This window comes from Asterias amurensis, chromosome 1, assembly GCF_032118995.1.
Source record: "Asterias amurensis chromosome 1, ASM3211899v1".
In the NCBI taxonomy this organism is placed as follows: Eukaryota; Metazoa; Echinodermata; class Asteroidea; order Forcipulatida; family Asteriidae; genus Asterias; species Asterias amurensis.
This window is the reverse complement of record NC_092648.1, coordinates 29,949,777-29,964,775: the sequence shown is the minus strand read 5'-3', so window position 1 is coordinate 29,964,775 and position 14,999 is coordinate 29,949,777. Positions and strand designations below refer to the sequence as shown.

At 37.7% G+C, this 14,999-nt stretch overlaps 1 protein-coding gene across 3 annotated transcripts in view; it reads left to right on the top strand.

Moving 5' to 3' along the window:
* Window positions 1–14,999, top strand: part of LOC139936216 (phosphofurin acidic cluster sorting protein 1-like) — a 90,098-nt gene that overhangs the window by 12,497 nt on the left and 62,602 nt on the right. For all 3 annotated transcript variants that reach the window (XM_071931002.1, XM_071931008.1, XM_071930994.1), the window contains exons 2-3: window positions 3,330–3,417; window positions 11,898–11,987. In XM_071931002.1, the coding sequence (XP_071787103.1) occupies window positions 3,330–3,417; window positions 11,898–11,987 (178 nt within the window). The remainder of the gene's footprint in view (window positions 1–3,329; window positions 3,418–11,897; window positions 11,988–14,999) is intronic.

The following is a 14,999-nucleotide window of genomic DNA, read 5'->3' as shown; positions in this document are numbered from 1 at the left end:
TTACTCATTTCCCCAAAACTACAGCACCTCAGCACGTAGTATTTTCAGGGAAGCTTTCTACTATCATTATCTTCAAACTGTGTAAGTTTAGTGTAAATCTGTGGACATTGTGTATTTTGTCCTACAAAAGTTACATAGACCCTTTAAGACCAGAAGAGGTTCCATCCAGCCTTTCGTGTCAAGATACATGTACATACTTAGCCATTTGATTTGAATTTGGACACTGCACATCGGCATGTAGTGTAAAAAAAAACACATTTCAAATTTCTCTATACTTTCTGATAACGTTATGCTCCTACGTTTGTAAATGTTGATTTTGACAAGGAAATTGAGCAGACAGTGTGCATGAGTTTTGCTTCTTAAAAGCATTCAAGAGGGTTAGAGAGCATACTTGAGTAAAGCAGATTTACAAACAAAGGGTATTCACATTATAATACAGTGTACCATTAAGAGATTCTGCATAATGGTATACCATGAATGCACTGTATTGTGTGGGTAATATTTTGCAACTTAACCAATCAGTTGTATAAAATTTCAAAACAATGATATTTCCTGAGATCCAGAGAATCCGCTTTAGAAGGATTTTTGTTCACAGGACTTAGGAAAGTACAGAGTAAACAGTGCTTAATACAATAGTTGAGGGGTGAAAAACGGAAATAGTACTTGTTATCCCTGATACAAATTTGAATCAAATTAAATTTCCATTGGGGCAATTTGTTTGGTTTATCAATTTTGCTCTTATTCAGTTCATGAAGGGCTAATAATAGAAAGGCATTTTTACTTGATAGATTTCTTTAAAGGCAGTGGACACTATTGGTAATTACTCAAAATAATTATCAGCATAAAACCTCACTTGGTAATGAGTAATGGGGAGAGGTTGATAGTATAAAACATTGTGAGAAACGGCTCCCTCTGAAGTGACGTAGTTTTCGAGAAAGAAGTAATTTTCAAGAATTTGATTTCAAGACCTCAAGTTTAGAATTTGAGGTCTCTAAATCACGGTTTGTTATTTTATGCATATGTTGAGATACACCAAGTGAGAAGACTGGACTTTGACAAGTACCAATAGTGTCCAGTGTCTTTAATAATACATGTAGGAACGTTTTGATAAGCTTCCACAATATCCTTCGTTCAAAACCGGACCGTAACTTCCCTCAAAACCCAAATAGACAGCACCTTGTTGTGTGTAAGCCATTTCCTATGAGATATTGATAGGGCCTCCTAATACAGTACAAGGAAGTTTACAATGCAATTTAAGTTTTACAAACACTTTTCTTAATGGAAACCAATGGTGGCCCAAAGCAGTGGGTACCTCATATTTTAAATGCATCTTACATGCACAGATGGGAATGTAGTATTATTCTTGTTTCACACTACATCAGGTTTGTTTGATCTTTTAGGAGGGGGTCTGGATCTCTGTTATAAATATCGAGGGTCCTTTTAGTCATTATTTCACAATGACAACTGGAATTTGCTACTTTCTTTTTAACATCGATGTGATTTTAGTAAAGATTCCTTGTTTTAAGGTCTTTAGGGTTCTCCTCGGGTTTTTTTTCTTCAAATTGTTGGGCATTCTGGACCCAAATTTGTGGATGCTAAAACATGAAACAAGGTCTTTGAAATGTTTTCTATTAAGTGTTTTTAGTCCAACTGTGCAATCTGGAGAATTCTATGGTTTTCTCTTCATATTTTTTTGGGGTGAGAAAAAATAAATTAAAAAATTCATTGTTATTACTTTTGTTTACGTATCAGCGGAAATGTGCACATATTGGCATGCAAAACATGCGTAATGGCTTGACACACCAGCTTGTGTATACGGAGAACCCTGGACTCTCATGTGAATGAAAAGGCCTTTTTAGTTGATGGTTTGCCTTTAATCTCTGCTCTTGATTGATCCTCCAAGTGATTATTCCGTCCTTAAGTCCCAAGGCCATTCCTTCATGGTTGAATCTCCTCTTTGCTGCTTGATGAAGTTGTCCTCATCAGGGAAATCTGACTTGCATTGACTGCTGGTCACCACCCTTCATTTTAACATGAATCTCATTAGGAAAGCACTTGATTCACGTATGCGGTTTGCGAGGGAGAACTTTAATGGGTTTGCCATTAAGTGGTTTTCTATTTTAGAAAATTGCCACAGAAAACTTGCCCTTTTGTTTTTACAAGCTCATTAAAATATTAATGTACATAGTACCATAATAATAAAAGTACTTTTGGTTTTGCAATTAGTTGTCTGAAGGAACTCGAACTGAAAAAAGTTGATATTCTTTATCCCCGATGCAAATTTAACATATATCATTGCGGTACCCGCTGCCAAAACTGAGGATTCGAACTACCTCTAGCTACTGGGCAATCTCGGTAGTCTAGTTGGTAAGACACTGCTCTAGAATTGCAAGGGTCGTGGGTTCGAATCCCAACCAAGTAATATGCATGTGATATTTTTTTCACAGGACTCTGGAAAATACTGAGTAGGCCTATACAATGCTAACACACATCGGTGTATTGGTAAAAAACTAAAATTAATATTCTTTATCCTCGATGCAAATTTAACACAGATAAAGTGGTCACTAGTGACCTGTGGACACAAGCAAGAGTTACAAGATTCAAAGACAAATTTGATATTCACGCGCAGCTCATTTAAAAAAAAAAACAAAAAAAAACAGTTTGCAATAATCATGCTTAAGTGTGTAGAAAGTTCTTACCCATTAGATTCTGGTCTTATAAAACAAATTCTGGTCCAGTACAAATTTTAAGCCGTAACATGGTATATATAAGCTTTTGGATTTTCTCCAAAAATCAAGCTGTGACATGTAAGGGTACACATGTACATGTACATGTAATCTTTGATATTCATGGAATGGAAAGATTATGTAACAGTTTATGACCAGTGAAAGATGAGTGTAGGCTCTGAGTGTTCAGGAATGAATCATGGAATGATTTCCTTCCTCCTTGGTGCTTCATTGTAGTCATTGTAAATCCACTTCAATGTTTGTGAGGTGGGATTTATAAAATCCCCACATGTCTACCTCCATGGTAACACCACGCAAGGTCAAAGGTTTCTGTATTAACAAATCTAAGGGATGGGTACCCTTGTAGTCCATCGTGTACAACTTGCCCCAAAGCACGACATCAGATTGCGAAGCCTGTCTGTCAGTGGAGGGCAGTGTTCCTGTTAATTGTTTGCGTGTATAATATTGATTGTTGTTTCAGGTATCTGGCGTCATGCTCGATCCTTGACATGTGATGTCATTATCTTGTTGCTATTATATGTGTACCTCTCAGTAGAGGGCAGTATTCATATAATAATTGTCTGCGTTTGTTTGTTATTTCAGGTTATGCAGTCTGAGGTTAACTCGCTTAGTGGTGCTTAAGAACCTTGAGACCGACTTGGGTTCCGTCATCATCGCTGTACGCATGCAGGTAATTTATTCCACCTTAGGGTTTTAAATGGTATGACAATTGTACACATTGTTATAAAATGTGTAAATGTCTTGGTTATCCAAGACAATTCTGAGATTTGGACTTGGTTTTGATGGATTCAGAGTATGGTTTCCTGCATTTTATGTATGCATTAGTGTTCACTGGCCTTTAGCAGCAGGCAGCGTTACTAACTTCACTGAGGCAACAGATGCAATTGCCTCAGTGCCCCATTGAAATGTTCCAGTACAAATGTTAGTTTCACTCATGAGGTTGCCCTTAAATGAGGATAAACTTCTCTGCCCTTACAACAAGAATGTATCAGGCCTGAATCTTGACTGAAATAAACCCTTTACTAAACAACTGTCTGCCCATCAAACAAGGAAGCATTAGCCTCGAATCTTGGATGAAATACATCCTTTACTGAGGAAAAACTGCCCTGCCCCTTTAAACAAGGAAACATTAGCCCAAAATCTGGAATCAAATAAACCATTTACTGAGGATAAACTGCCATGCCCTCACAACAAGAAGGCATCAGCCATGAATCTTGAATGAAATAAACCATGTACTGAGGAGAAACTGTCTAGCCTTTAAAACAAGGTAGCATTCAGGCCCGACACTTGAAACAAGTTGAGATCTGCTTTTCACATTCATCACACTCTAATTCAGAGAGCTTGATATAATAAGTACACAATAACATCAATCTCCCCATCTCATATTCCCTCTCTAGTTGCATTGTATGCCTAATTCCCTCCGTAAGGTTGCAAACATGTAGCACAGTACAGCGACAGAGTTTTCTCATCTCATTCCAATTCCCAGACACTGGATCCTGTGCTAGTTTTAAATGAAGCACTCGAGTGCATGTCATTCGGATCATCTTGTTTGCTAAGGCTGTGTTTTAATTAGTGGCTACGGCTTTGGCTATGTCTACAGCTGGATAGCTGCAATCATCAGGCATGGAAGTATAGACCTTTCCATTTCAATGTCACAGCTGGAGATTTGGCCAACCAAGGTTGGAAAAATATGGGAAGCCATAAATGCAAAGCAAAATAGATAGCCATAGTTTGTACGTGTATAAGGTCACACAAACATTCAAAATAGCGTTGAATTTGTTTGAAACAAATACCCATAATTAACCAAGTTAACAGAAATGTTTAATTTGGCCACAACTGTGGACACAATTCAGCCATCTCTGCCAACCAGTGAGGTTTATCAACACTATAACATAAAGGTCTAGAGGCTGTCCTTAGCAACAGTCGTTGCTGTAGCCGTAGCCAATTAGGATGCAGCCTTATATTTTATACTCACAGGCTAGATTTCAGCAGTCTAGTGGTGAAAGCCTTTATACTGCATGTATACTTACTCTAGAGAGCAATATTCAGTGAATAGGCCTTTATTAAAAGTGCGTTCACCCTTTCTTTATTAAAATTTTCATTTAAATTATGCATCCACTGTTTTATAATTTGATTACTTTTATTTATGGAAATTGTACATGCACAAAAATTTGTATTGATGATGTAGGAACTTTGGCCCTATTTGTAGTACATGTATGTTAAATGTAATGTTAAATATCTCCCTGACGGTTGTCTAAAACATCATGATCGCAAGATGCAAGTATTGGCAGTTGGCTTTACAAGTGCGTACTACTACTACTAGTGCTTACAAATGGGCACGTTGTTTTAAAGGCAGTGGACACTATTGGTAATTGTCAAAGACTAGGCTTCATTCACAGTAGGTGTATCTCAACATATGCATAAAATAACAAACCTGTGAAAATGTAAGCTCAATCCGTCAACGAACTTGCGAGATAATAATGAAAGAAAAAACACCCTTGTCACACGAAGTTGTGTGCATTTAGATGGTTGATTTCGAGACCTCAAGTTCTAAATCCGAGGTCTCGAAATCAAATTCATGGAAAATTACTTCTTTCTCGAAAACTATGGCACTTCAGAGGGAGCCGTTTCTCACTCTGTTTTATACCATCAACCTCTCCCCATTACTCGTCACCAAGTAAGGTTTTGTGCTAATAACTATTTTGAGTAATTACCTTTAAATGTACATAAACTACTGCATAGTTCAATAATACTGTGTGTACAAGGTAACAGAAGGCACTTGATAGTTCATTGATTGTCAAGTATTTAAGGACACAGTAATAAAGTGCGTGCAATGTTGCTAAGGAGAATGTTAAAGGTATTAGACAGTCAGATTGTTTTAGCTGACAAAATAGTCGCAGACAGTGTTCATGTTTTTTTGATCAACCATGTTTATAAACTGACAAACCTGTGGACATTTGGGCTTAATCCTTTGTTTGAGCATGGAGGAATGAGTTAGTGAAAAAAAAACATGATAATGTAAACACATTTGCCCTTATTTAGGTTGTAACAACCCAAATTAGCTGTTTTTATTGCAATTACAAACAATATAAACTTCAGATTTTCAGATACACAACTTTATAATTGGTTATTTGACTTCATGAGGGAAACAACTCACAGAAAAATGTGGTTCCACATGAACTTCATAATCAAGAAGCTTTCAGGCTAAAATTAAACAAGGGTGGTTTTTATTCTTAAAACCAATCCTGCCCTTTAATATTGAATAAATTAAAAGGGAAGATTGCTTATACTGATCAAAGTATGAGACATTGTAGTACTCGGACTTTACGATCATCTCAACAGTCATTGCTTTCTGCTACTAGAGCTTCTTCCATTTTTTAGGGCCACAGATCTTTTTCTTACGCCGCACCGTTTCTTTGGAATAGTCTTCCTGTGCATATTCGCCAAGCTAATACTTTGCAATGTTTTAAGTCCCTGTTGAAAACTCATTTGTTTAAAGCTTCTTTTTTGTAATTTGCCTATTTGTATCTTGTATCTTTCTCTAATTGTTTATTTTATTGTTTCTTTTATGCGCTTAGAGGCTTTTGCATTAGGCGCCTTACAAATGTCTTATTATTATTATTATTATTATTATTATTAAGTAGGCCCTACATACAATGTTTATGGACTATGAATTACTGTATGTATAACATGGAGGTAGTGGTTTTACAGTACCAAGTGCAGTATTACAATGGAACAATGGAACAATGGAACAACTAGAAAGTTAATTAATTGCTGAATATAATGACACAGTAACGTGCATGCAATATTGAAGGATGCCATTAATTAAGGCAATATTGAATAAATTAAAAGAGAAGATTACTTAATATTGATCAAAGCATTAGATAAGGAATAGGGCAGGAAGTTAATGAACCATACTTTTTGCCGAAGGTTACATGAACTGTATTTACTGTAGATTTGCAGTGTACAGGCCTCAAGATAACCCACGGGACCACAGCAATTGTTGCGCTGCCCTGTGCACAGGTGCTTTTCCCTTTGCAAAGTTCCAATACAAATTTACCTTTTCCCCATAGAGTGCCCCTTATATTACCAGAGGAAAATTGACGACCGCGTCAAGAGCGAATACTAAGGCCGAGTGTACATAACTTAATTAACATGGAGCCGTGGTTATATCAGGGATGAGATTTGTCAGTCTTGTGTCTGATTTCAGACTTTTTAAAAGTCTACCTGGCAATAAAAAATAAATGTGTTTATAAGACATGCTGTTTGATCTACATCTCCAGTACTGAGGATACTGTTCCCCAGAGCTCATTGGAATCTACAACTCCAAATGGTGATCAAAAGTTTGAAATGCCATCTTTTCAATGTCTCCCCTAAGATTTTAATCCCAGTTTCTGACTTGTTTGTCGACAACGACTCTCATCCCTGTTATATATGCACTGTACATCCACCATACATCCAACGATATACATCCACCTTTTACATAATATGTTGTAACTTTTAAATCTGTGTAGTTTTGTATTGCAAACTTGATCTAGTGGAAGTGTCGTGGCCAAGCGGTTAAGATCACCGAATTCAAACTCTGGTGTTTCTGATCAGCAGAGTGTGGGTTCGAATCCCCAGCCGTGACACTTGTGTCCTTAAGCAAGACACTTGACCATTGCTTCGTTCTTCGGATGGGACGTAAAGCCGTTGGTCCCATGTGTTGTGTAACGCATGTAAAAGAACCCAGTGCACTTATCGAAAAGAGAAGGGGTTCGCCCCGGTGTTCCTGGCTGTGGCTGCTTAATGCGCCGTAGCACCTTCCGTAGCACCTTGTAAACCCTTATAAGGTGCTAACTAATTGGGTCTCAAAATTCATCACTGCAATAACCTATCTTTCTGAAAGTTTGTATATGCTCAGCGCCTTGAGTACCTTGTTTGGTAGATACGTGCGCTATATAAGACTTCAATATTATTATTTTTTGTGGAAAGCTACATTTACATTGTGCCTGAACATTTCAAAGGGGAAAAAAATGCATTATTTTGAGACTGCTGGACTTGAGCTAGAATCACTGGCCTCAGGCCAGCAGTCCAGTGAGAATTTCCATCACTAACGGTAAATTAATTCAAATACAGTAGCTGGGAGCCTTAAATGCCCTTTTATGTGTCACTGTTAAGGACTTGATGATGTTGACACTGTGTTAATTGATCCCACTATGAAAGTCAATGGCAGTTGAGCTTTTAACACCTGCATCCAATGCTGATTGATAGGGGTTATTGTTGTATGTAATAGAATTAGTTAATGCAGTTAATACGCAGGGAGGCACAGGATACACTTGTGGGATCTAAATATTAAGAGCGAAATCTAGCAAAACGTTTGTTTGTCGCACACAAAAATAGCATCCACAACAGCTGGGTCCCCCGGCTCTGGAAGGGTAACTCCATGTTCAATTCAATTTAATTGTCACACATATGAATACATATACAGTGAAATTCACTTCGGCTTGCGAGTCTAAAAATATTAAAAATATTAAAAATTACAAAGAATACAGGAAACCTTAAACCACATAGGCATACAGTAACAAACAAATAAACAGTATGCGCACATTATGCAGAGAGACAATAACAGTTACAAAATTGCAAACCCCCCAAAACAAATTAAAAAGAATTAATCATTAAGTAACCTTAACTGTTGGGAAAACCCCCAGAGTGTATCGCTTCACCAAAGTCATTGTTTTTGCAAGTGGATAACTGTTTTTCTGGATTCATTGACTGCTTTTTGCCATGTAGTAGCCGCCGCTGAGGATTGCTCCACTCACTCGGTATTCCCTGAGGTGTTGTGTTATTCTTGGGCTATGAGTTTCATTACGGCAATGTCTGTACTTTCGTGGTGTTTCTCTAACCCACAGTGTCATGCGCAAAATTTGCGTTTAGCCAAGTTCATACTTTTTGCCAGTGGCAAACAAAGTGACGCAAACATTCTTGTACCTGCTGTTTTGCAATTGTTTTACAGGGAAACTTGCTTTGCTTTCATATTCGCATACAAAGTATGAACTGGGCTTAACTTTGATTTCTTTTGTGATTGCACAGTGTTCTTTGGGCATTTCAGGCGACTGAATGCACATTGTTGTTTGCGCATATACAAATAAAAAATTTGTTCTTTGTTTCTGAACTGTACACTGACGTTAGCAAGAGCATCATGTGTGCAATTAATCACAATATTTTACATCAACATCCCTACAAAGTCCACAAACTCTACCTTCATACCAAAACTAACTACTCAAAACCTGATCTTCCATGTCTTCAGATTGATTAACTTTCCTTGTAAGTTAATGCTGGAAGTTGATTTAGTCAATTTCTTTTTTATAATTTCATTTTAAAGAAATTTTATTCTGAAGCGAAAATTGGAGTATTCATCCATGACAGCATTTGAGACAAGATTTTTTTAAAATCTGATATAAATACGCATGTACATAAACATCTATAGGGCACATTTAACCAGTTTGATCAGGGATTTACGGTTTGTTTCTGGTACCTTCCCTGGGTTCAGGCATGCAATGTTTCCATTGTAGTTGTGGGCTGATAGTACGTACAAAAAAACATGTTATTTATTTGTTGCATCTAACTAAAATTCCCAACTGTTCTGCCTCTAAAGCAAGCCAGTTTATCCTTGATATAACCATATTGGCTTTGCATTTTAAAAGCAATGTGAGCTGACATGTTAGCACGCTTTAATTGTACCTTTTTTTCCTGTGTGGGTTTCAATAGACCGATCCATTAAGCTCCGCCCCATTGGGTATTGACCAATCACAACGCAACGAAGGTCCGACACTAAGGTCCGACATGCGTTCGCGGAGGCTTGGTGCGCGAGTTGTGCAGAAAGGCATTGGAGAGCCCCACATGTTCTTGCTCACACATGCGTCGTGGGCGTAGCCTACTGGATCGGTCTATTTCTGAACAACAACAACCCAAAAATAAGAGTTGTAGTATTTCACAGAATACTTGGTACAGTTCAGTACAAGTAGGTTTTCTTCTTGATAAAATTGAGCTTTCGACAGTCATTGCCATGTGCAAAACTCTGTACATTAATAACATTCCAAACAACAGTGTTGTTTATCACTTCATACCTCAAGCCAGTCATCTATAAATGAAAACAATTTTGCCCAAAGGCAAGGTCTTCTTTTCCTCTGCTACATGTGTATGCCCCTGTGCTGAAATGTGGCATATCGATTCCTCAGTCTAACATTTGAGATTAAATGATTTGGGTTATTATAAGCTCAAACTGAACTCGATGTCTGGTGTAAGGTGTTTCTGTTTTAACAAGTTTTTACTATGTTTTTCTCTGTTTTGGAAAAATACCTTTGTTTTGAATGTTGTTGAGATCATAGTAGAATATATACTACATGGAATATATACTCTCACCCAGTTACGTTTTGTATGTGCGCTTGCCATCACATCTCAAAGACCATATCTCTGACAACGTTTCCCAGATTAACACTTTGGGGATAGAAAAAAGCAGACTTTTCACCATAACCAACACTACTTCGAAGTGAAATGATTGTCAAAATACTTGATACTAATGAAAGCTCTTCTCGCTAAGTAAGTTTTAATGCTATTAATTTTAAGAGTGCTGATTACAAATGTACGCCTTACCATAAATAACAACAACAAAAATGGCAGAATTTTTGCCCTTGTACTCACATGTACACACAGTTGCTTTCCAACACTATTGGCCTAAACTGTGAACAAACAAACACACAAGTGATCTAGTCCTTGGTACCTCTTAGAAGGTAATACAGTAAACATTCTTATAATTTCGGGGTTGTCCTCTCCTTAAGAAAAGTGGCCTTGTTCCAGCAATCAGAGATTTATTTATCTATCTGCCCTTCTGATTTCCCGTTGGTGTATAGCCATCACCCTGAATCCTCTCTTTCTGGGCGGCCTTGTAAAAGGATTTTATTTTCATCGCAAAGAAAATAAGATGCTTTCAAAATGTGGAGAACTTTACACAACCCCTTGCCGACATACCAAGCATGATCAAGTCTGTTTCAAACATGCATCTTGAGAATTCATTTGCTGGGAGCATCTCCGTTGGAGTTCTCCAGTTTGGAGAGTTCGCACAGCATGGCTGGCCTTTTGATGTGTGAATACTTACCACTGGACACCCCGAGCAACTGTCAAAGAAGAATTTCGGTCCCGACAAACAGAACAAAACAATCAATTGATCAGGGTTGACACGTTTATTTTTGGTCGGTTGAAGATTCACATTTTTGACATTGACTTGAGAGACAAGTAAAGTTTAAGGTTGAGGATGGAGTGTCCCCGTTTCATCCCTACTTATCTAAACAAGTTGAACGTCTTGTATAAACGTTATGGTTTGAACTGCAAAATTATGTATACAATGTATCCAAACTGTACAATACTCTGTAGTTTGGAAGACCCTGGCAGTGGCAAACATATCTTGTCATTTGTATGTTTGGTCAGTGAAGAATCAAATCGTTTCCCTCTGGCTGTAAAGCTAGAAAAAACGAATGGTTTCTCATCTGAACTTTTTTGAAACATTAATGCCAGTTTGTTTTCCCCCAAGATGGCCGGAGTCTTTTCTGTGAATTGTTGCTACTTAGAAATTTGATGTTTACTGGTGGGTTTAGAATGTTTTTTTTTGTGAATGTCACAAAATGTATGTACATTGTGTCCTTACTCTATGGTTGTATAAACATGCCTTAAATATTTAAAATAGACGGCTTTGATTTTGATGATTTATTTAGCCTACATTGTGTATGGGAAACTCAGAATACTGTATTGTAGCATACCATTTTACCAAATAAATGTGCTTTTAAATTCATAAACATAATTTTTTTTTCCAGATTGGTAATCACTATAGTTGGACATTGTTTGAACCCCTACTCCTTCCTCCAATATCCTCCTTTCCCATTACTTCACACCATTACATGTATGTTTGGACCAGGACAAGATTGGCATGCCTGGCCCAGTTAAACAGCCCTCATTCCTTCTTAACTCTTCATCTTTGGCACGGAGGGCATAAAACTTGGATGGACTCTGGAGGGGTCAAGGGTCAATAATTGAGTTTTTGTGTGTGTTATACTAATTGCGTACTTATTGGAAGAAATGAAATATGTTGTATTTTTGTCTTCTTGAATGTTACAGAGCTCCAAGCGTACTCTACGCTCAAATGAGATCTTTTTCAGTCAGGGGAGCTTGGTGGACACCGAGTTGGATTTATCGTTTTCATTACAGGTATGTAGAACTTTATGCTTCCAAACAATGCCGAACATGCAGTTTAAAGAAAACACTAAATCAAATGCGCAGATTCCTAAAAAAAGTATGCAATACATTTTAAATGTATTAATTGCATCAGGCATAAAAATGGAATATTAATTTGTTAACTTGTATTCATAAATACTTCAGGGGACAGTTTATCCTTTTTGGTTGGTTGAGAGGAGATCATATATGTGACCATGTTATAAACGTGCGATATAAACACGCTTAGAAGTGGTTGAACATGACCTGACCTTCTTGAGTGGAAAGAGGGCATTATCAGATGATTGAGAGGAGTGCACAGGTTTCATGCCCTAATTTCAGTTGGTACACATGGACATGTACATATTTGGCTTGCATGGAGAGTTAAGTTTAAATCCACCCAGTTAATGATTTCCCTTGTATAGCTGAGCAACATGCTAACCGATCATCATAATCGGTTAGCATCATGCATTTCTACACCGGCTGCCTGACTTGTGAGACGCTTCCAAATAGACCGGTCTTGAGCTGCCACTTATGCCTCCTCCACGGACCACCCAGTGCCCAGTCTGGAGAGGTCCCTCTGAATTACATTTTTTTTCCATGATGTTCTAGGGCGCCCTCGTCTGCGTTTCCCATGGGTTGGTGGCCAGTTGTAGAGTTGTTTAGTGATGCGATTTGTTCCCATTTGTTGGAGGTGACCAAACCACTGCAGTCTGCGTTTTCTTATGATGCTTGCGAGTGGGTGCTGTTTGGTCATTGTTCTTACATGCTTATTTGTGGTATGTTGCGTCCACTTAATGCGCAGGATCTTTCTTTGGCATCTCATGTCAAAAGCATCTAGCCTGGCACACGTACAATTAATTTGTGAGTGGTGTCCTGCTGATTTCTGCAAAGCAGAAAATTGTGAAGCAATACTTGCCGTGGTGTGCCGCGGGCCTCTATTTCACAAAGCTCGCCAAGTTTGATCCTTTAAATGTGAATCAATTATTATTGCTCAGCAGAGTGTGATGTACCTATACAAATCACTATATTGACAATTCGTCTAAAGATGATTTTTACTAGTATTTACTGAATTTAAAGTAGCTAAGCACAACAAAATTATGCTTACAAGATTGAGGTTGCAAGCTGAAATACCAAATCCTGCGCACCACCTGAGGCCGGTATCCTGCTTAGTTTTGCTATAAGAACGGTTTACTATAAGAACAGCACACTCCATTTGTCTTCAGGTTTAGTATCTAATCAGTAGCGCATAGGTGTCTATACATGTGCGTGAACATGATGTGTGCGTGACACTTTCATTTTGATCATGGCCTGCCAGCAAGAAAGCTGTGTTTTTTAATTTACATTTTGATCAAGGACTAGGATACGGAAAGAACTTCCAACAGCTACATATTATCCCTTTAAAGCAATCGCACAACATCGGTAAACAGTTTTGTCCGAAGGCCCACACTTCGTGTATCACAACTTACAGAATAACAAACCTGTGAAAATTTAGGCTCAATTGGTCATTGGAGTCGGGAGAAAATAACGAGAAAACCCTCCCTTATTTCCGCACGTTTCGCAGTGTTATGACATGTGTTTAAAATAAATCTGTTATTCTCGATATCGGGAATTGATATTTGTTTTAATGTTTTCTTAAAAAGTTAAGCATTTCATGGAATAATATTTCAAGGGAAGTCTCTCACCATTATCTTCTGTAAACCCAGTCAGTTTATTTGTAAATATGTGACCTTTAAAAAAAAAAATCTGTTCAGAATGTCCATCCCAATGGCTTTAAGTGCCTTTTCCTATACATGTATCATAGCTTCAAGGATTTGTTAATATAAATCTCAAGCTGATAATATTGCAGCCATCACTTGGTGTATAGTATGTTTTAATCACACCAGCAACTGTTTCATTTGCATTTGCAATTGTTTCATTTACCACTGTCGGGTTTCATGTACGTAGGTTGCTAATAGACCGATCCATTAGGCTTTGCCCATGGCTCTCGTTTGAGCAAGAACATGTGAGCCTCTCCAGTGCCATTCTGCACAACTCTGCTGCGTGCGCGAAGCATACGCGCATGTATGTCTGACTTTATTGTGTCAGACTTTTGGTGGCGCAATTGGTTGTGATTGGTCAATGGGAGGGAGCTTTATGGATTTGTCTATTGGTGAATCCAAGGTTTGAAATTTAATGAGTCAATTAGGTTGCACATAATTTTACCTTTGATTCTGTGCCTCATACATTTATATGCACATTTATGCGGTAGCCATGTTGTGTCTGATTCCCTGAATCCAATGGGCTTATGATAAGCCGGTTACTTATTATTTGTTCACCTGCTACTTCAAAAGCTGTGGGAAAACCCTGCATGAAGTGTGCACACTCAGACAAGTCACCTGGCTATTTATACCTGTTTGCCGGCAGTTGCTTGCACCAGTGGCATACTTTGTATATATATATATATATATAAAAAAACTTGTTTTCTTGAAAGCTAGCAGTGAAACTTTTCCTTGAAATCATTTCATTTTGTCTACCTGTTTAGCAAATTGGCTTAACTGCCTGTTAAATTTAGAGTACATGCAAAGCCTCTTTTTCAGCTCCAATTTATTATCAATATTAAAGAAAAAGTACAGTGTTGTGTCATTTAAATATGACAAAACCAGTGTTTGAGCAAGTTTTATAAAGACAGTATACGTGTTTCCCCTACCTTACAGTTAACCAGTGTTTTAAATTTGTGGGGGTCAGAGGGGAAGTGGTCATCAGGACTGCTGGTCATGTGGATGGTTAAAAGAAATTTGGTTTTTGTTTTGAGGATGAAGATTTTACAAAATAACTTATTTACATACTGACAGTCAGCTTCATTTGTTTCTCTGTCTGTTTCCTTTATAAAGTCAACATCTTAAACCCTGTTGCTATTGACACTGTAATCTGCATGTTTGTTGAATTGGCCAGAAACAAGATAAAGAGACACCCATTGTTATCTTGATCTTGATATGTAAAGATTCGTTTACACATTAGCTGTAAATT